This window comes from Nilaparvata lugens, chromosome 1 (genome assembly GCF_014356525.2).
Source record: "Nilaparvata lugens isolate BPH chromosome 1, ASM1435652v1, whole genome shotgun sequence".
NCBI lineage: Eukaryota > Metazoa > Arthropoda > Insecta > Hemiptera > Delphacidae > Nilaparvata > Nilaparvata lugens.
The window spans coordinates 64,739,080-64,762,542 of record NC_052504.1 but is presented as its reverse complement, the minus strand read 5'-3'; the positions used below and the strand labels follow the sequence as shown (position 1 = coordinate 64,762,542).

General features: G+C 34.0%; 1 protein-coding gene across 7 annotated transcripts in view; it reads left to right on the top strand.

Moving 5' to 3' along the window:
- The window catches only part of LOC111047178 (gastrula zinc finger protein XlCGF57.1-like), a 102,675-nt gene that overhangs the window by 39,606 nt on the left and 39,606 nt on the right, over positions 1-23,463 (top strand). For 6 of the 7 annotated variants that reach the window (XM_039439501.1, XM_039439452.1, XM_039439486.1 and 3 more), the window contains 2 exons: positions 2,280-2,418; positions 8,252-10,232. In XM_039439501.1, the coding sequence (XP_039295435.1) occupies positions 2,280-2,418; positions 8,252-9,441 (1,329 nt within the window). In that variant the 3' untranslated portion in view covers positions 9,442-10,232. Of the gene's footprint in view, positions 1-2,279; positions 2,419-8,251; positions 10,233-23,463 lie in introns of those variants that run through there. The other variant, XM_039439457.1, reaches the window with a different exon arrangement.

The window sequence follows — 23,463 nt, the reverse complement described above, 5'->3', positions numbered from 1 at the left end:
CAGCTAACTTACTTCTTACTTTTGAAAAATATTCATTAAAAGCATCTGCCACCTCTACTATGCTCTCTTCTCTGTCATCCTCAATATTTTCAAGAAAAAGTTGTATGGGGAGTTGCTGTTTTTTTACTTTAGTTCCATTGTACTCATTTATTATTTTCCAAAACTTTTTCGGATTATTTGCATTATCAGTTAATTCTTTTTTGTAATAATTAATTTTAACATATTTCAAAGTTTGACTGAGTCTATTCCTGAATGAACGAAAATTATGAAGTAATTGCTGGTCCCCAGGGTTATTTCTAACTAGTTTACTCATCCTATCCCGTTTTCTAATTTCCCTTATCAGCTCGGTAGTAATCCATGGCTTGAGTTTTTTGTGGCATGCGCGTGCTTTAAAAGGCTTTTCAGCTTTCTCCTTTAACTGACAGATTATTCTCAGAAAGTGAGCACAGCAGGTGTTAGCCTCCTGTTGCATTGTTACCTGATCCCACGATTGTGCCTCAAGCAAGGATCGAAATTGTACCTTATTGAAATAAGATTGGTGTGTGTGCATAGGTCTAGGTTCGACTTGTGGTTGGACTATTTTGCATAAGACAGCCCAGTGGTCAGTTACATCAGACTTCAAGATTCCCGCGTTGACTGCGTTGCAGTCTGGATGCTTGACAAAAATGTGGTCGATACATGTCTGAGAATAGTCAGTAACTCGGGTAGGTAAATAAATGCCTTCAGTGAATCCGTTCGAGTACATAATGTCCAAGTATCTGTCTTTATCATTATGCCCTCTGTTAACGGGTAAAGTGTCTATATTAATGTCACCTAAAAATAAATAAGATGTGTTTCTTTTTTCAAGATTACAGTAAAATGTCTCTAAATCATTAAGGAACAAATCAGAGTTCATAGCTGGACTACGATAAATCGAAATGATAGAATAATTTCTATCATTCAACTTAAAATCTGTTTTCAAGCCAGATGCCTCGCCTAATTTTATTTGATCTGTTTTACTGTTTAATTTGGAATCAATATAAACCACCGTACCGTCACTCCTATTCCATCCCGCAACCGTACTGAATACTTCGTATCCCTCTAATTGTGTTAAGATTTTGTCATTATCAATCCACGCCTCACTCAATGCAATGAGATCAAACTTCACCTTCAAACTCTCCAGAACAATCAAAGCCTCGTCTATGTTCTTATGATAGCTTCATATATTAAGTGAATTATTTTTAGACTATTCGCCCCTTCTCCCTCAAAAAACTGTCTCACATCATCGTGCTCATTAAAGTATTCGCACTTTACATGGCCAAACTCATCTAAACCTACATTGCCTCTGCTCTCTCCCATATAATGTTAGGCTATATGAAATAGAAATAATGTGTTTATATAAGGCTTAGGTAAAACCTGGATATGGAACGGATAGATTGTAGATAAGAAAAAATAAAGAGAAAAAAAAATTATATCATATCATAAAAAAGAGAGAAAAAAATAGCTGACTGCTCAACCGTGCACAAAGAATATAATAAACAATGTTTAATGACTCTTTTCGATGAGGAAGTGATAAATCTTTATAGCTTCCCATTTGAAATGAAGTGCAGTCATCATTAATTATTCATTTCAATGTACGATAGAACATGATATAATAAAATGTTCAAAACTCAAATTTCAACTCATTCTTGTGTGTGCTACAACTAAATAATAAAAATCCATCGCATAATAATCCACAGGCATACAAAGACATTCACACCCATTCATACTCATAAATGAAAGAGACAGGCAATAGAGGAGAAAGAAGCGCTGTAGAAGTATTCATATTTGATCTTTGAAATCTACATCTTGTAATTAAACAGTGTTGGTGAAAATATGGAGATATTATAATATTGTTTTTCCTTTCACAAGAATAATTTGATAGTGGATAATTCGAAATCATGTGTCAGTGCATGAAGGTGTGTATGATAGCTGCCAAATTGCATAAGCTGTTATAAATGAATGGGAAAATCACAACAATTTTTCTTCTTATGCACTTTCAATGTTATTTTTATATCCTGGAAAAGGATGAAAGAGTGAGTCAATTTTGTTGCTCAATGAACTTGATCTGTAAAAAGTTATAAAGAGTAGTCCTAAGTATTCAAAATTTGAAGCTGAATGTTAAAATCTTTCTAAAGTTTATGTAGAACATACAAACAGATGGATAACAACTATGGCCTTGATTAAGTCAAAAGTTATAACTCGCTAACGCTCAATCAATGATATTCCTGCCATTGATTGTGAATGTGTATGTATTGCAGATGGCGACAGTTACTGTTAAAAAGGAGGAGGAGGAGGATGATAGCAGCCAGCAATCAGCTGCAGTGGAAGATGATTGCAGCCAACAACATTATCTAATCCCTGGCTACAACATGATCTTCATCAAAGAGGAGGCATATGGTGAGATGCATTCTATCACTAACTGATTCTTGATTGACCAGGGTCCACACTCCTTGCTTGGGTGATTGGATTGTGGCCAGCTTCCTTACATGAAGTGGTTTGTTGTTTGGGTGTGGAAATCCTGTGTAATTGCTACTCCTGAATGGGCTGTCTGCCACATGTCAACCATGTACATTTACTGGATAAAGAATGTGTGACTTGTTAGGCTAGGATTAGGTAAATAATGAAAAGAGGTCAGGTTTAGATGAGGAAAAGGCTAGGGTCAGGTTTCAGTTTCAAAATGGCAGCATTCTAGTGATATTGTGAAATTTTTTAATTCGGAATTCAGAAGAATTTTGTCATTTTAGAAGCCAAAATTGTCCACTTGAAATGCTGAAATTTTTTCTGCCACTTATTTCTATTGCTACCATTGACAACTAGTTCCTTTTGGATGTTCTTCCTTCTCATATCACCCAATCTTTTTTCTATCTATCCACTTGAGTTTATAGCTTTTGTAATGTTCTATGCTTAAGAGTTTCAATGCTGATACACAGGGGTTTAAAAAGGCAGACGCTTGTATTCTATATAAAGTGTTTCAGATGAGTTAAGAGCTGGAGTTGAAGACAGAAAAATGTTAGGTGGTTAGGGTCAGCTTTCCAATGACAGAGGCTAGGGGAAGGTGAGGGTTTTAGTTGGGGAGAAAACAATGGATGAACAGGTAGAAGTTCTAGTGACCCTTCAGTGGTCGACTATTGTTAATGTGTTTCGACATTTTCGTGGTCTATTGTTAAGGATTTCACTCTGAGGAATAAATTGGTGGCCCAGTCTGATTACTTGAAGGCATTTTCAGCTGTAAACCAGTGGTAGCCTACATTGATTGGATAAACACACACATTACCATCGATTATGAGTACAAATTTAGTCAAACTAGGAACGTATTATTTTTTATAAAGATTATGTTCTTTTATACTTATCCTTATGTCCTATCATATTCAGTGTACATGGTGAGACTAAATACATTACATAGACAGATCATCAGCTGATGAATAGCACATGTGGTGTGTAATCACAAATCGTATGTAACTCAAGTTAGTCTGTATACAGCTTGTGAGCAAGTTGAGTTTCATCAAAATGAACCATTAGAAATAGTTGAATAACAAGTACATGAACACTGATCTAGATGCAATAATAAAGTAAGAATACAAGTAACAGGTGAGGTGGAAAGTAATAGATGAGTCCCTACCAGCTGAAACTGCCTTCAAGAAAGCAGACGTGGCCACTCCGGCCACTAATGAGGGTAATGAAGCAGATTCAAAGGACAATAGAGTGTGATAGCCGAGAGTTGGAGGATAAACCTTTTTGGAACAATAGCCCAGTGTACAGGTAGCGCAGCCCTGTCTCCTTTCTTTATCCCGGTTTTAGTTTTGCTTTTGAATGGCTGAAGCTTCGCCACTGGATACAGTACTTGTTTACTGTACAGTAACTATATTATTGGGTAAAATACAGCGTGATTCAAAAAGAATACCACAACTTTGAAAATCTGTATTTAATCAAGGAAACATAATAGAAACATGGGTTGTAAATCAAAATGAAGAGTATTAAAATAAGTTTTTTCCCACTAGAAAATAAGTTCGCAAATGTTCAATGTAGCCCCCTCCAGACACTCTAGTGATATCAATATGATACTCGAACTCGTTGCACACCCTCAGTAGCATATCAGGCGTAACAGTATGTATAGCTGCTGTTATTTCTTGTTTGAGCTCCTCAATGTTAGCTGGTAGAGGAGGTCGATACATTTTATCTTTAATGTACCCCTAGAGAAAAAAATCGGAGGGGGTGAGCTCAGGGCTTCTTGGAGGCCAGTGATGAAGTGCTCTGTCCCGATCCATTGCCTTGGATAGTTTTCATTCAAATAGGCACAGACAGATGAGTGCCAATGGGACTAAATAAGGAACTAAAAAAACTTCAGAGCTTCCTCTAATCGATGTCTGATATTACTCTCCATTTATTCTTTGCAGAGTTATCAATTTTCAGAGTTGTGATATTCTTTTTGAATATTACTGCATAACTGAAAATTTATAACATGAAATATTGTATCAAGACATCAATGGAATAATTATAATTTAAATAAATACTTGAAGAACACAGCAATGTCACAATTATAGATCAAACAATACTTCATAGCATATTACCAAACTTTACAGGAACATTAACATTACATTATAATACTACTTTGGATTGGAACAGGTACTTTAGGACAGGTACATTACTTAATAATTTTAACTACAAGGTTTCAAGCTATTGAATAAACTTACAGGCATTCTAATGAGTATAATGATGGTAGTTAAGTCAGAACGATTGATTTACAATAAGACAACACTAAACTTGGGTGGAAATTCAATTTTTCAAGCCAAACAAAATGTGATTAATTTACTTGGGGCATGCAATAGCAATCATCACACATATTTTATATGAGTTACAGGAAATCCCACTTGTGAAATCATGTACTCAAGTATCAACACTACAAATCAGGAAGCGAATATCAATTGCTTTTACTACATAAAGGAATACTCTATTTATTTTCCTCTCACTCAAATTTGATAGAAGTACCATTACTTTGTCGGCATCTGACACAACATTTTGGATGAATTTGCCAAGAAAGTAGGAACGAATAGAGTTATACATTGGACAGCGTACTAAGAAATGTTCTATATCTTCTCTCTCACGAATATTACAAATAGGACAATTCGACATACAGTTCAATTTTTTACCTCTATCATTAACATACAAGTATATAGATACATTAGTGGCCATTCGCAATTGAGTGATACAACAGACTTTGACAATGGGCATTTGGAATCCAAGCTGCTCACCAATCTTGAAATTGGGATTTGATTCTCTATAGTGAGGGCAATTCATAGAGCTGAGTGCTGCTCCTACATCTTCCACATACAAACTATCTGCGTGATTTCTAAACAAGATTCCCTGTACAGCTTTCAACCTGTGAAAGAGGTCAGCTCTATCTCCCCATGCAATTACGATACCCTGATCACCGCACTTTTTCTGGAGAAGAGACAACCATCCCGAGGCTCCATGTATATTGTTCTGCTCCAGTGCACAGTCCAACAACACCGAGAAACAGAGTTTAGGTCATCACAGTCTGTTTGACAAATTTTCCCAAGTGTTTGGAGAATAATCGTTTTCCGTGGTGATTGAGATGGAGACCATGTTTTGTGAAGTTGAATCTCTGGAGGAAGTCATTAATGTCTAGGTAGAAGAGCTGCAGTGCACCAACATAGTCATCCACCACTCTAGATACGTAAGAGTTGGAGTAGAGTATGCTCTCGTTAAGTGTGAGGTCGTCATAATGGCAGGGTACACTGCATATTACAATTTTCGACTTGAGCTTGAGTTCAAGAAGAGAGCTGATTCCTTGGAAGATGGTTAATTGATGAGGTTCATTCTTATGAAAATCATTAGTACCAGCCAATATAACAATGACATCATCCTTAGTAAAGTCACTGACAAAATGGAGTCCATCGTGAATGATGTGTTTCAATTTAGCACTGGGCTTGGTATAGACGAAAATTTCGAAGTCATCATATAGATGATGGAGGTATTTACTCACCTCTTTTCCTTGACTGTCTGCTAATATTGTCATCCTCCTTTTCTTCTTACTATAAGTTGAATCACTACGTTTCATGCAAAGAGTCTTAGATTCACTTTCCTTATCAGGTCTGTGAATTTGAGCTTTGACTAGTAGCTTGTGAGTAGTAGGCTCATCATTTCTTGATGGAGACAATGTATCCCCAGAGAGCGATTCAAATCTATTCGTCACTTTTATAGTAGCTCTTGCCTCATTAACATTATTTCTTGCCTTAGCTGAGTGTCTTGGTGTAATAAAACCATCATTCTGAGAGATTGCATTGTCGATAACAATGCTTTCATTCATAAGTACATTATTTTTTCAGTTTCAATTATACGAATTATTTCATTTTTATTAATTAATTCTTCATTCAAACGAATGTTTGATGCTCATAGTTCTTTGATGCACGCTTTCAACTCCAATATTTCCTCATCAGCTTTCTCTTCATTCAATAAAGACTCTTCAAAATTTTCCTTGCGTCTACTTTTTTCGCACTCTAATTGTCTAGTCAGTTCTGAATTTTCATTCAAAAGTTCCATTCTTTCATTTAGCAGTTCCCCATTGCACGAGATAGCAGTGTCCAGTTTGTTCAATGCACTAACAATATTCGGCATTAAATCAATAATAGAATTGTTCGTGAATTTTTCTGCAGTCACAGCCAGAGTTCCTCTAATGTTGATGGCCAAGTCTATCACCTCATCATTAGCAAGAACATTGTTCATGTTGTTAAGTTCCGACTCTGCTCCACGTAATAACAGCTCACACTTGCTGTGTGTTGTCATAGTAGTCATTTTAAAAATCAAAACTAGTGCGCAAAATAATTAACAGCAGACGTCACAGCAAAGTAGCTCATCAGATGTCACAATGGAAATACAGCTGTCTGCTATCCCAGCTGACTCGGTTCCCACATAAAAGTAATTTTGAGGTTAGGAAGCACCGGTGAGCGGTGACCGGCAACTTGCAGATGACAGTCAGGTCAGAAGTCAAAACAATCGTCTTTTGATAGATAACCACTATCAAGTCGTGAGTTGAAAGTAAAGAAATTGAATCCACTACACTCAAACGAATAGAATTGAAGGTTAGGCTACGAAAATGAACACTGGTGAGATTAAGTTCATTCAAACTAACATGAGTGCATTTGCTAGAATGTGTCACACACTAAAAACGATCTCTAGCATAAAGAAACTGAAGAAATAGACTTTGTAAATTTATAAAACTCAATTTTTTAAGGAGCTATTTGCAGTAGAACTAACCAGGCAAACTGCAGGCCTGCCAACCCTGCCATTATATTGTGGACCTCACTATATATATATAAAATGTCTCATGAAAGGTATAACAGTCAAAGACCAAAGATTCTACATGAAATTTGCAACAAACTGTTTGAAATTTGGCTTTAAACTCAACGAATGTCTTTTTTTAAACTTTTTTAGCGCTCATATAAAGATCATAAACATCAAACAAAGTAAAAAATGTTATGAATATTATTTGAAATTATTATCTCCTCTTTCCAAACATATCATTATAATTGGATTTTGTCTGGAGTTTCTCCAGTTATTGACGTTCTTCAAAAATATTGTTAGTAATACTTTACTGAACATTTTCTCTGTTACACTTTCTGAGGACTCCCTACAGTGAGATTCATGTTATAAAGTCAGCACCTCATCAATGTAGGTTAACCTCTGCCAAATTGTTTGTAGACTATGGAAAAACCTAATGAACTGTCATCAAATTTCATATCAATTATGAAAATTCAAAATAAATTATGGGGACATTTTCTTGACAAACAATATTTGAGATAGAGCTGATTTTTAAATTCAATTTATTTGTCATTTTATAAAAATAAAATTAAAATACATTTTTCTCTGCAGTGCATCCTTAAACCATGAATTTTAAACAATATTAACAAAAATATTACAATTAAATTAAAAAACAAAATTCTTCAAAATTTCCAATTATTTTAATGGTATAGACAATTAGTATGTTCACTACGAATGAGTAGCAATAATTTGATTTCATTTCAGATGTACTGAATCAACTTCCACCTACTATAGAGGGTAATGGTAATAGAAAAAAAGCAAACGGTTGTCCTATGATTTCCACTCACTATAATGTGAATTTCACTATATATCCTGTTATATGTACAAGATATCCGTAATCTACAATTTATTTATTATTTTTTACTATAAGTTTTATTATTGGTGATTGCAGATGAGCAAGAGGCTGGGGGGAGTTCAGTGAAGAGCGAACCAGAGATGTGGTCTTTAAACTGCAGCACATCTGGCCGAGACGATGCAACAGAAGTGGGTGAACTGAATGAGCATTCAATCTCTCCAGTGGAAAAGTGCACTGAGTCATCTGTGGCTGACGAAAAGACCAAGCTCTACAGCTGTGCTCACTGTAGCTATGAAACACCAAAGTTTTGTCATTTGAAGATACACATTAGAAAACACACTGGGGGAAAACCTTTCAGCTGCCAGTTTTGTGACTACCAAAGTGCTAAGTTAGGACATTTGAAAGCACATATCAGAACACATACTGGAGAAAAACTTCTTAGTTGCGAATTTTGTGACCATAAATGTGCTCAGTTAGGTAATTTGAAAGCACATATGAAAAAACATACAAGAGAAACACTTTTCAGCTACGAGTTTTGTGAATTCAAAAGTTCTACTTCAAGTGAATTGAAAACACATATCAGAACTCATACAGCAGAAAAACCTTTCAGCTGCGAGTTTTGTGATTTCAAAAGTGCTCATTTAAATAGTTTGAAAGTACATATTAGAACACATACTGGAGAAAAACCTTTCAGCTGCGAGTTTTGTGACTACAAAAGTGCTCAGCTAGGTCATTTGAAAGCACATATCAAAACACATACTGGAGAAAAACCTTTCAGTTGCGAGTTTTGTGACTTCAAAAGTTCTACCTCAAGTCATTTGAAAATACATATCAGAACACATACAGAAGAAAAACCTTTTAGTTGCAAGTTTTGTGACTTCAAAAGTGCTCGGTCATGTAATTTGCAAAGACATACCAGAACACATACTGGAGAAAAACCTTTCAGCTGCAAGTTTTGTGATTTCAAAAGTGCTCATTTAGATAGTTTGAAAGGACATATTAGAACACATACTGGAGAAAAACCTTTCAGTTGCGAGTTTTGTGACTTCAAATGTTCTAAGTTAGGTAATTTGAAAGAACATATCAGAACTCATACAGCAGAAAAACCTTTCAGCTGCGAGTTTTGTGATTTCAAAAGTGCTCATTTGAATAGTTTGAAAGGACATATTAGAACACATACTGGAGAAAAACCTTTCAGTTGTGAGTTTTGTGACTTCAAAAGTTCTACCTCAAGTCATTTGAAAAAACATATCAGAACACATACAGGAGAAACGACTTCCAGCTAAGTGATATGATGAATTTGATAACCATGGCTTATTATCGATTTAGCCATGGGCTATTAAACACTTAATTTACTAACAAAACATGTTACTTGTGTTGAGTTATCTCTTGAACTGGTCGGATGCTCTTACTATCACTCATGCAATCATGCCGACTCCGGTTTCTCGAGTTGTTTTAACCTAAACGTTTATTTACTTCATTTCTAGAACAAGTTTGTAAGTCTATTTTAATCAACCATGGATAGTGAGTGTTTCAAATGCAAAATCCATTTTGTGAACATCAAAGAAATCATTGAGTGCTCGGAGTGTAAGAACGTCTACCATCCAACTTGTTCAAAACTACGCACCATTGATAACTTCAAAAAACTTGGAGCACGTAAGGCGACATGGAGGTGTGATTTATGTAAGTGTGAGTCTCAAAGTGAAAAATACCCTGAGTGTGATCAACGAGACAATTTAGACTCTTTAAAAGAGTTTTTCACTGAATTTATCAATTGTAAATTTGAGGAACTGAATAATACTATTTCCAACTTAAACAGTTCCAACTGAAAAACATGCTAAAGAAAGTCTGTGATGAAAATACCACTTTAAAAACTAATTATGATAAACTGGCTATTGAAAATTCAAAACTGCAACGAGTTATTGATGACTTAAAACAGCATTCTTATTCCAATAATTTAGAAATTGTGGGAGTCTCGGAAACCAGAAATGAAGATGTTTATTCTGTGCTACAATCTACAGCCCTAGCAGTAGGAGTTCCATTCAAAAGAGAGGATATCTCCATCGCCCACAGGGTCCCAACAATTATCGCGGTTTATAGATCGCCTGCATTGAAAGTAGATACGTTTCAGAACAGCTTAGATGAATGTTTGCTATCTCTCAGAAATAGAGCTAATATAAGTTTTGCAGGTGACATCAATATTCACTTAAATGATAATAACACCACTTCCAGCAATTATTTTAGCACATTATCCTTAAATGGTTTGAAGTCTTATATTAATAAGCCATGAACAGAGTTCATGGCAGCACAGAATCATGCATTGATCATATTTTTTTAAAAACTCAACTTTTAATCCTGATAATGCAATCAGCTCAATTATCAAAACAAGCATTACTGACCATTTTTGTATTAGTATTCGTGTTGATCTTTCAATTGATTTTCTTAAAGCCGCTAAACCTGTCCATTCTTATAAGAAAATTGACTTTAATAAATTACTGCTATCTATTAGGGAGAAGAATTGGGAGGATGTGCGTAACCCAAATTTACATGTAAACGATCAAATGCTTTTTTTCACCAACAAGATAACTAGTTACATTGAACAAGCAACTGTTAAAGTACATATTCAGCATAAGTTTCAATCATTAAAACCCTGGATCACCAGGGGTCTTGTCCTGTCAATTACTAAACGTGATAAATTATTTAAAAGCCTCTCAAAGCAACCTTTTAATGCTATTTTAAAAAATGAATTTATCGCTTACAGGAATATGCTGAATGAATGATTGAAACAGTGTAAATTTGATTATTATGAAAATAAAATTAGCCAAAATAAAAATAATGTAAAGAAAGTCTGGGACACATTAAATGAGATGTTGGGAAGAAAACGAAAATCAACTCCTCCCAAAATTGATGCTGATATTTTAAATCTCCACTTTGCTGAAGTAGGTAAGAACTATGCTGAAAAAATGAAAAGCGAAAATCCCATCTCATCTGCGGGAAATAAGTTTAGGGATTCATCTATAAGAGATTATGTCTCTTTTTTCCTAACACCTACTACTGAAATTGAAATACTGTATCTACTGTGTTAAGCTCTCTAAATGATAACTCTGCTCCCGGAATTGATAGAATTGGCAATAAATGTTTGAAAATTATCCGGCCTCACATTGTAAAACCCTTATCAGAAATAATTAACCATTGTTTTTTGGAAGGCTGCTTTCCTGACAGTTTGAAGTTGGCAAATATTATACCACTACATAAGTCTGGTGATCATAAAGACCCAACAAACTACCGTCCAATCAGTCTGCTGAGTGGTATCTCTAAACTGATTGAAAAATTGATCAAGTTGAGTCCTGGCTAGTTTGTTACCTACTTAAACATAATGTTATTCATAAAAACCAATATGGATTTCAGGCGAACAAAAGTACAATTGATTCTATAACCCTCTTAACTCAAACAATTTCAAATAACTTCACTGAAAAAAAACTAGCTACCTTCCTGGACCTAGCCAAAGCTTTCGATACAATCCCACATTCCAAATAACTAAAAAAGATAGAAAAGATTGGCATACACGGTATACCCCTCAAATTATTTGGCAGTTATTTAAAAAATAGATACCAAATCCTTACTATAGAAAAAAAACTAGTTTTGAACAGTTAAATGATTACGGTCTTCCTCAAGGAACTGTTTTATCTCCGATTCTCTTTCTTCTATATATTAATGATTCAATCAAACTTGAATTGAAAGACTGTGTGACACTCGCTTTTGCGGATGATACCACTTTAGTGTTTACCGGAACTGCAGAGTCGGGATTGAAGACTGTTAAGACCTGGTTAGATGAGCACATTCTTACACTTAATTCAAATAAAAGCGTCTTCGACCTTCTCTCCCAATATGATTGGCCAACCACTTGATCTAGACCACATTCATATTCATGATTTAAACTGTAACTTTCAATCTCGAACGATAGCTGTGGCTGCTCAAAATTGAAAAGAGAAAATTATTTTAAATATTTAGGCGTAATAGTTGATCAGCATTTGCGATGGGATATTCACATAGATAAGCTTTGTAATAAACTCAAGCACTGGATAAACAAATTTTATAATATCAGCAGGTTGGGTACCTAACATAGCCATTTCAAAATTGGTTTATTTTGCCTAAATTCAATCTCATCTCCAGTATGGTATAAAAACTTGGGGTGCATCTTATTCGAATCACTTCAATAAGATATTCACCATCCAAAAAGCATTATTAAAGGCAATTTTGGGCAAACCTAAATGATTTCCAAGTGACAGTATTTTTATTGAATTGAATGTATTAACAGATGAGCAGCTGTATATAAAGAATTTAATTATTTACATTAATAAACATAGAGAACTTCAACCTCCGTATATCACCTTACAATCTCCGTCCCTCAACCATTACCTTTGAACCACACAATACAGTTCTATCCATTTGTAAAAGACAGATTGATTATATTGTGCATAAGCTTATAAATGTGATACCTGCTCTTTTCATAACAGATAATTTGAATGGAAGACTTCTGAGAGAGATAGATATATGGATTGCTTCTTTTTTCTTTACATCCTAGGATAAGTGATTTCTTGTAATATTGTAACTAGGATAAGTTCACTATCATTCAAGAATGTCTGCTTTTTATTTTATTTTATTATCTCGTATTTTCTTACTTTTTTCTACTTTCCTTCTTTGTATTTTTTTCAAATTTAGATGTTAATAGGAATCCACCAATTTTATTTATCTTAAAAATAATTTTGATTTTAATAACACTCGGCCCCTGCGCTCAGGTTTTTAACCTTTTCAGGGACTTTCCGTATTTAATAATAATACCTACTATTCTACTTTTAACATATTTCGTTAATTGTCAATTGTATTTATGTAACTATAGACATTCATGTATGCATTGTATGAAGGAAATAAACTTGCTTAATACTTGTGAATTTGTTATCGACTTATCATTGATCTAATTTTTCAGGTGACAACCTTTAGAGGGCTATGTAATGTTTTATTATTGTTTGGAATAATCTAAAATCGCTTATTAATAACATGCAATGTGAATGGAGATTGTTGCATCATTGTGGCAAGCCTTGGTGTGCACTGCAACAAACCTTTAGTGGTCATTAATATTTCCATTTATGGTAATTATACAAATTGGAAATAATTTGATGCTCCATTAATAAGCCTATAATCAGTAGGGATTTTTTCCATTAAACTTTGAAAAGTTATAAGAGCAAAAAAAAGAAATTGGAGGCAAATGTGGTTTTTCAAAAAGTTTTATTTTTTTTTGGAAAGCAATACTTTCCTTACCTATGGTAATAGGGCAAGGAAAGTAAAAAAGTTGGAAGGAATTCTAAGTGCAGAGCATGTGCTGATGGAAGGTGAAAATATGCTAAATTGTTTCAGTTTCAGTTTTTTAGGTCTTTACCGCAGTCAATAGACCGGGGAATTGTCAAATATTAATAATCTAATATTGTCAAATACTAATAATCCAACCCCACAAATGATATTGTACCCTCTATGTATTCAGACTGTATAGTATGTCATAAGCTGCGTTTACACCAAAGTTATACAAGATATTAATAACTTCATCCTTATAGATTCTATTGGATTGTAAAGAGCTTGTCAAACTCATATGTTCATCATGTGTATGATAAGTTATGATCAATCTAATCGAATCTATAAGGATTAAGTTAATAACTTTGGTGTAAATGCATCTTTACAATAAAATATTTCAATTCCGTAACAATCACTTGCTCTTAATAGTTTTGAGATGTAGGCCTAGTGGGAGAAGGTTGACGAATCGTGATCCTGTGCAAATTGGAGAGTTTCTAAATTTATTTGGTCGATGATGGAGGATATTTATGTTGGGCTTATTCCTTGTGTTGCAGCTGTTTTGGTTGCTTCTTAGAGTTTGATTCGAGTTTTTTTTTTTTGCTAGTATTATAATTTTCAAGATGTACAATGATATTGCTGTAAAAATTTTGAATTCATCAAATAGGCTACAGTACTACTTGTAGTACTGAATTTTTTCCAACACCCATAGCATTCAAAACTTGTAATCTAATTAAACTGCTGTACCGGTATGTCTTGTATTTAGATCTTGATTATATGAACTATTATTAGAAATATAATTTCTTGCTCAATAAAATATAATTGATTATTTTAAACGAGAATGAACAGTTAATATTACATCAATTAACCTGTATCAGCTACCCTCTACAGAAGGCATTGACAATACAGAGGATCAGCAATGCTGTTCTGCTATCTTTTTTCATCATATATGTGTAATTCAAAAAGGACTCTACAACTTTGAAAATTCATATAAATCTTATTAAACAAGGTATAGAGCTGGTTTTTGGTGTTGTTTGAAAGGAGAACACTCTAAGTTTTCACTCGCGTAGTCCGGTAGTGCCTGGACGTGCCGCACAGGCGCTAGCGGCAGTTACGTCAAAGATGGCTGCCTTCATACACTTGACCCGAGCGTGCTAGCTGTGTGTTTTGGTTTGAAACCGGCATAGTGTGTACCTTGATATGTTGCAAAAATTTTTGATACCACAGATCAATGAGGATGACCAAGAATGAAATGTTTTCTTTATGCAAGATGGCGCACCACCACACTACCTGACTAACATCTAATATTTTCTTGATGACCAAATCAGTAGATTGGCTGTAATGCGCCAATTGCATGGCACGCTCGGTCCCCGCCAGACTAACACCACTGTATTTTTTTTCTTGTGGGGTTTCATATGAGATATTGATTGTGTTCATGGGAGGTTGCGGTGCATGTACGGCTTCGGCGAAGTGAGCAGTAACCAGAAACCACGTGACTGGTGCACCACTACTTGCTCCCAAACACCATAGAACGAAAATCGAATTCTGGTTCAGCGTTTTTGGCGCGTACTTTTGAAATTAATCGTTTACAAATTGGTGTTGACAAAATAATAAAGGTGTTATCAATATGAACATTTCAGCTATTATTTTTTTTTTATTGAATCAATAATAATTATTAATTTATAATTTGAAAAAATATATATTGTAGTCATGTTTTTTCTTATAAAGTTTTTTTTTTTAATTGATGATGGTTTGTGCTGTCATCAATGAAAATTTGACTACTTTTCCTATGCAATTAGTGTTGATGAATAAAACGTTTATATGGAATATTAGCAAAATGTTAATAATTGAAGTTTCTTGATTTCTACTACCTATCCAGACATTTATCTGGATAGATCCTGGCCTAGGAATGAATCAACAAAATATAGTATTCCAACTAATAGATAACATAAACCCATCTTAGTTTAGTAGAATAGTCAATAAAGCTGAAAAATAATAAACTTTCCAGCCAATAATGAATGAATTTCTTGCTTTTCGACTATTCTGTAATCAATCCCATCAATGGAATAAAATACTTCGTATGCCTCATCCTTTTTTAATATAAAGACTCTGAATGTGAAGACATAACCTAACAAAACAGCAGACAACCAACGCTTTAACTCTCGACCAATAAGAAGCGTTGATCCCGGTACCGGTTTTGTGGAACATACTTTTCGAGCGGTGCAAGTGAGCATGTACGCGGTGCAAGTGAGCATGCACCACTCCACTCTGTTCCAAGATGGCGACCGGTACCTGAACTGTCAAAAGCTCCCACCGAACGCATTTTCGTGTCCTTGGTCGAAATCGTACATGTACCGCAACCTCCCATGAACACAACCATTGTGTACCTATGTAGGCCTACCTCCTTTGCCAGCCACTCTACCTGAACTTAGAGCAAGGATTTGCACTGCTGTTGAGCAAGTTAAACCTGAAATGCTATATAGTGCAAGTCTGAGAAGAAAGAATACAAGATATTTTTTTTGCCATAGAATAAAACAAGTTTATAATGGGCATCATCAGTTTAACAATATTTTCATTTTTAAAATAATTGTGTCAATTTGTCACATTTATAAAATCATTACAATTTAGATACTCATCTAACCTTAAGCCATCCAGCAATAGTTCTTTTAAAAATAATAAGCAGCAACAATCTAATGGACAAAGGCTGATTGTTATACAGTTTACATTGTAGATAACTGTGGCTTTTCAGTGTTTTGCTTCGTCGGTATTATCAAGTCATATCTATGTCTTGTATTTAATCGACTATTGATGGGATGTCTGCAGGATAACCAACAGAAGTCACATAGGAAACCTTTAGATTAAGGTAAAAAACAAGTGTTTTCCTTCAAAACAACACCAAAACCAGCTCTGTAACTTGTTTAATAAGAATTATATGAGTTTTCAAAGTTGTGAAGTCCTTTTTAAACTATAATGCCCTATAAACTTTCATTCGAGATGGCGGACTTCGGTGTCAGGATAGTGAATACTAGCCGAATTTTCAACTTTGCATTGGTTATCTTCAGGGATACTTTTGAGTCAGTGACTCGAGTGACCCAGAGCCGAACAAAATGGCGGCTGACCCGGGGCAGACTAGTGATCCCATGGAACGACAACCAGATATCGACCGGTCGATGCTGTTTGGCGCGTACTTTTGAATATTCGGATGGCGCGAATATTTGAATAAAACACACACACACACTGATGTGACACTAAAAGTAAGTGTTGTTTTGCAAAAAAACATGGCTCATGCTGTAATAAATGAGTTTATTCTAGGAGAATTGGATAAGGAACAGAATAACAATAATAATAATTATGATGCACCAAACATTGTAGGGCCAGTTGCTGCGGTTGTTGTGGAGGAATTGGGAAATCCTTTAAGGGTTTTTAATGAATTATTCCAACAGGAACATAATAATACAAGACCTCACAACTTGGGTTATTTTGAAATTATAATATCACTTTATAATATGAGTGAGTTTAAAAGCCATTTTAGAATTTCTTAGCAAACCATGCAGATGAAAGATTCCATACTATTATCTTCAGAATCTTTCCACTGCAATTTTGTAAACATGGTTAATGTAGCATTATTCTATTCAGGTCACCTACTGAAAACATACCAAGTGGGTCGCGGTGTAGATTTTGGATTCTTGTTTAATAATCATATATTATAGGACTATATTTTTTGGCGTCATCAAAGAGACCACTGCACTAGTCTTCATTGAATGAAAATAATACCATTTTCCCTATAAATATATTTTGGCTGCTTTTAAATTGTATAAAAATAAAAGAAAAACTGATTTACTTTTGACATTTTAAAAGAACCAAAACGAGTTTAGAAATGTGCTGTAGACTATTTTAAATTATCATTTATTTCCAATGACCAGGCATTCCTGGATAGATCGATCACGTCTTCAGTTATAGGATGGTCATAGTTGACTAGACCCAACTATAGGCCCGCCACAACGTAGACCCACACTAATCCATGAAAAGCAACCCACGCCGTGGGATGTTTTGTAAACCATTGCTAAGCTTCTCCAGACATCTGTGTAATACATGCAATGAATAATCCACTTGTCAGCTGATTGATTATGAATAATTCTATAGCAATGGTTTACAAAACATCTCACGGCGTGGGTTGCTTTTCGTGGATTAGCGTGGGTCTACTTTGCGGCGGGCCATATGAGCGTATAATAGAGGTACTGTAAGATATAGGCCATACGAAAAACCAAACATGGTGTATTTCAAATCGAAAATTGGTAGATTGTTTGTTTTTTTTTATTAAATTCCTATTTTACAAAGATTAACATCAACATTTTTAGGTGCTCTTAGAAGTTATAGGAAGGAGAATTAACCAGCCTGCAAATATAAAAATACCTCTTGAGGAGAAAATACTTTTTACAGTTTGGATGTTGAGCAAACCAGAGACATTCTTAGCTGCTGATGACAGATATAATATTTTTCTCAAAGTACTGCTCATAGAACATTCTATGAGATAGTGGATGTCATTGCAGCTTCAGTAGATGAACATGGTCGACACTCTTGCAGCAACAAAAGTCATCTGATGTAATTAATAATAGCCTTTACCAACTTCATAACTTGTGCTTGCTACATAAGAACTTCCTTTAATACAAGATTATCACCGGGTTGCACAACGGTCTGTTAACTTTTAATCCCAAATAAATTTCACTTTTGTTGCATCAGTAGTCCACACATGACCCTCTGTGGTGACTTCTGTAACATAAAGAAAACAATGATATTAAAACATCATTAAGTAGTGAACATGATTGACTTCCATAAGGTAGGTCTACTAAGTATTATGTTATAATTACTAGTAGTGCACTCTATATACAGTGGTGCTTGCAGAGTACATTGTAGTTCTTAATTTTTAATATGTTTTAAATCACTCTCAAACAGGCTGTATCAGTGCCACTTTTTTGAAGTTGTATGTCTTTTGAAGGAAACTTCAAGCTTGGCTACAAAATCTTACAGAAGCTTGATTAAATTACACCGGAAGAGTAGCTCAAATAATGTTATAATCATGAACATATAACACAGAAGAAACGCGTCTATAGTGAGGTCACGTTATATTGGCAGTGGAGTAATATAGAAGAACAACGTTGCCGATTCTCTGCCTTTTATAGCTGATACCAGTATATTTCATGTAATATCAATTGTTCATTCTTCTTTAAAACAATCAATTTATTGTACTCATCAAGTGAATTTACTTTTCAATAAATAATACACTTGCATAATTAGATTAAAAATTTTGTTAATAATTAACAATTATTGATTATATTTCTTCATTTTAAAAAATCTGGCACAAGGATAGCAACACCAATGTTAATCAAATACTGGCATTCAATCAAATACTGACTATCCTATGGAAAATTAAAGGTTACACATTTTCCTTAACATTTTATTCGTCTCACAGTTTTAGAGATTTCTCTATACAGTACTGTAAGTCTTCTAGGTTTTTCTCAGTATCTTCTTTAGTATTGACAAAAAGACAGACTTCTTTCAATTGTGGAGTACCTTGGTTTAAGTTTTCAAAAAGCAATGGGTTTAAAGCTGCATATTATACACCAAAGTTTTCACAGATTCTTCTATAAAAAAGTTGTTGATTATCTTTAAAAATTTGCTGTTCTCAAACAATGTAGAGCAACAAAAGCTGTCAAAATTTTCGCTTAGAAAGCATAGCCTGCATGGACTTGTAATGAAGGAAAATTTTGTTGGCAACTTTCTCAGTGTTTACAATGTATGGAAAACAATGGCGTGCTACCAATTTTTCCTTAAACGGTTGGAATAGCATTTAACACCTATCAACCTAAGGATAGTTGTCGGCTCCAATAAAATAGATTCTTGATAAAGTGTGAATGGATCTATTGCCTATGAATGAGAAATCTAGTTTTCAGAGCAAATTAACTTATAATCTTCAGATGAAATTACACAAATACGTAAAGAAACATATATATCTTAAGCCTAATTATTTCAGAGTTATTATGAACTAAAATACTTATCTAGTTTACAGTTGAAACACAGTGGCTATTGGCTTGACTACACTAATAGCTAATTATGAACAAAACAGAACGAAAAAATTTATATAAAACTCAATTTAAAACATTAATAAACGAAAATGATTTAGAGCAAAACTCCACGACAACACTTGTAGCCAGCCATTTTTCTAGAGAAGAGGAACTGGAAAAGACATAAGTCGCAAGTCACGAAGCCAACGCCTCGTTCAGTATCGATTTTTACAGACACGTCACCAAAAAATTATAACTTATAAGTTTAGAATTCACATTCTACATCTGTTCTCAATAAAACTTTATTTTAAAATGTTATTTTAAATTTTTATATATATCTCGATTTAAATAAACCATTTATGTAGTAATTTGTTAACCCTGCCTCGGTGACACCATGGAACAATGCAACAAACATTTACGATAATAAATTCTCCGTCAAAAAGTTTGTCCGTCTATTGATGACTCTGACATTTACTATAAAGTTCCATAGATCTCGAATTGAAGATTTGATTCAAATGTGAGAAAAAATGTAATATTACAAATACCCCCCTCTTGACATAAAAAAATTTTACTGTTTGAAAATTTAAAGAAAAAATTTACATTGACCCTAATGGAAATTGTTGAAATTTAAATTTGAGAACAGTAACAATTTTTTCTAGAAAAACAATACATGTCACCCAAAAATATTGAAAATTATTATAAAAATTCATCAATAGCGTTTGTTATATGTTTCCAAACAATATTTCAAAATATAGAATATCAATATTACTTTTGATTTAGCTTTATAATTTAAAGAAAAATATCTCAACAGAAAGTTTAATATGTAAAGAATAGTTTTTTTGAAATTGCACATAAATTTAATAGATAGAAAAATTCAATTTTTATTGCATAAAAAAAATTTAGTATGTTGAATAAAAAAATTATTATTATTATTTTTTTTTTTTTTAAATGAATTGATGAATTGTTACATTTAATTTTCACATAAAATTTCAATAAATCAAAAAATGTTCATTTCTTTCACTATTGACGCGGTTGATTTTATTGATGCACATTTTGGAAAACAGTCCATTAAGGCACTCAGTATGATTTTCAGTTAAGTGTGACTCCAATGTGATGACGTTAAGCGTTGGGCTGATCTGGATGCACGTAGTGTTGGGCTGATACTTGTAGTCGACTGATGCATATCAAACTCGATACAGGTGACATCTCAGTTAGCATTGCTTCATGTTTGTAGTAGACGGCTGCATTCCAAACTCGATACAGGTGACATCTCAGTTAGCATTGCTTCATGTTTGTAGTAGACGGCTGCATTCCAAATTCAATACAGATGACATCTCAGTTAGCATTGCTTCATGTTTGTAGTAGACGGCTGCATTCCAAATTCAATACAGAGTCACATAAATTTTGTATCATATTTGTAATTATACAATGTACATTTCAGGCTTGAAATGACAATGTAATTCGTTTTTTGGAAAAGAGATAGACGCTGCATACAGGATTAATTTAGGTGAGGATTAATTTAGGTAAGGTTTGGTTTTTTGATATTTTCAGCTTTCAAGGTTTAGAGTTCTGCATACAGGAATAATTTAGGAGAGGATTTTTTGAATCAATTCTTTCATGATACTGTGACTGTTCTTCTGAATTCAAAGTTGTGAATGTGAACATGGATGGCAATTACCTCCAGGTAATGCAGTAGTGTTGAAGTTTGAGATACAGAGTCAGCAATAAGCATTGGCATTGCTATTGGTGTATGCTTTGGTGTCGGCTTTGGCATCGGCGTTGATATTGGCATTGGCGCAGGCATTGGCATTGGTGCAGGCATTGGCATTAGCATTGGCGCAGATTTTGGCATTGGCGTAGCTATTGGCATTGGCGCAGGCATTGACATCAGCACAGGCATCGGCGTTGATTTTGGTGTTGGCATCAGCATTGGCACAGATTTTGGCATCAGCATTGACGCAGATATTGGCTTCGGCGCAGGCATCGGCGTAGATATTGGCGTTGGCATCAGCACAGGCGCAGGCATTGGCGTAGCTATTGGCATTGGTGCAGCATTGGCGCAGATTTTGGCATTTTGGCGTAGTTATTAGTGTTGATATTGTTGTAGGTATTAGTGTAGGCATCAGCATTGGCACAGATTTTGGCATCAGCATTGACGCAGATATTGGCTTCGGCGCAGGCATCGGCGTAGATATTGGCATTGGTGCAGCATTGGCGCAGATTTTGGCATTTTGGCGTAGTTATTAGTGTTGATATTGTTGTAGGTATTAGTGTAGGCATCAGCATTGGCACAGATTTTGGCATCAGCATTGACGCAGATATTGGCTTCGGCGTCAGCATTGATATCAGCACAGGCATCGGCGTAGATTTTGGTGTTGGCATCAGCATTGGCGCAGGCATTGGCATAGCTATTGGCATTGGTGCAGCATTGGCGCAGATTTTGGCATTTTGGCGTAGTTATGTCACACTAGTTTGAAAATCACCCAAATGTTCTTAACACTCTTCATGGCGTTCACTTGTTGCTGATTTCGAGATTCACATGATAACTATTTCAATGTTAATGTCTGTGCTGTACCTGTTGTCTTAAAATGCTTATAAACTAAGAAGAAAAACTTGATTAGGCTATCAATACATTCTAATACACATGAAAATTATTTTTAAGTATTTATGAAATTGAAATTTGTTAACATCTTATTATACAGTCAGCAATACATAAATTGTGAAATATGGACATATCAATGATAAATTTTTAAAAAATTCATTTTCATCTATTCACTGTTCAAATATCAAATTTTAATCCATTCTTCAAAATAGAAATATAATTTCATAACACCCTGTATCATTATCAAAATTGTAAAAAAAAAACATCAGATTATCACAACAAAATTTAATTTCAATACATATTTCAATAATTTCAGACAATTGGTCTTCTATTCACAATCATTTCATAATATATCTGCATTTCATTATCATTTAATATAACATTTCATTTATAGCATTTATAGCAAGTTCATTTCACATTTATGATTTATCATTCAGGGTTTCAAAATTATTTAGTTTTAATTTGGTGTTCAAAAATTGTATAAAAAGCAAATTATTTAATATTGTTAATCATCGTTTGTTGGATACTATAGTTTATTTCGACTCTTCAATGTTCTAAACACAAACTACATTTCATGACAAAACTTTACTATCAATCATTAAACAAGAAACCATTCAAAACATCAATAATATTTTGCTTCAAAGGCAAACAATATTCATAATTAATCTGCATCTATGGCAATCAACATTATTAATCATTATTTTTGCAACTATGGCAATCAACAAAAGTAATCAACACAAAAAATATTATCTCATTACTGCCTCTCTAAGTCATAACCTCTGTTATTCCTTCTTTAGGCAATAATGGGTTTCCATCTCAAAAAACAATCACATACCAGCAAAATTCTAATCAACAAACCCCACTAAAAATTCTACATACACTCCAGCATCCATTTCAAACGATAATCAATCATATCAAAATTTATAGAACAAACAGTTTTAAAATAAAAAAAAAATCAATTACAAAACACTTATTTCAATTAATAATATAACAAAACGTTTTAAATTGAACCAATTATTTTTTTAAAATAATTTAAAATTTAAAGACTGTATAATAAGTACAAACATTTCAAGATTATAATTCAAAGATGATCAAGATGAATACTGGGTAAATAAGTTCCCTAAAAAATACAAAAAAGAGAAATAGAAAACTGGGTAAATAAATTCCCTAAAACAATACAAAGAAGAGAAAGATTAATTAGAGCCTATCCTACATGTCAGTACTGAACTTTCATGAGGAAGTATATTTAATAAAATACTATGGAATTTTGTAAATTCCAAGTATGACTCTAATTTGTTATA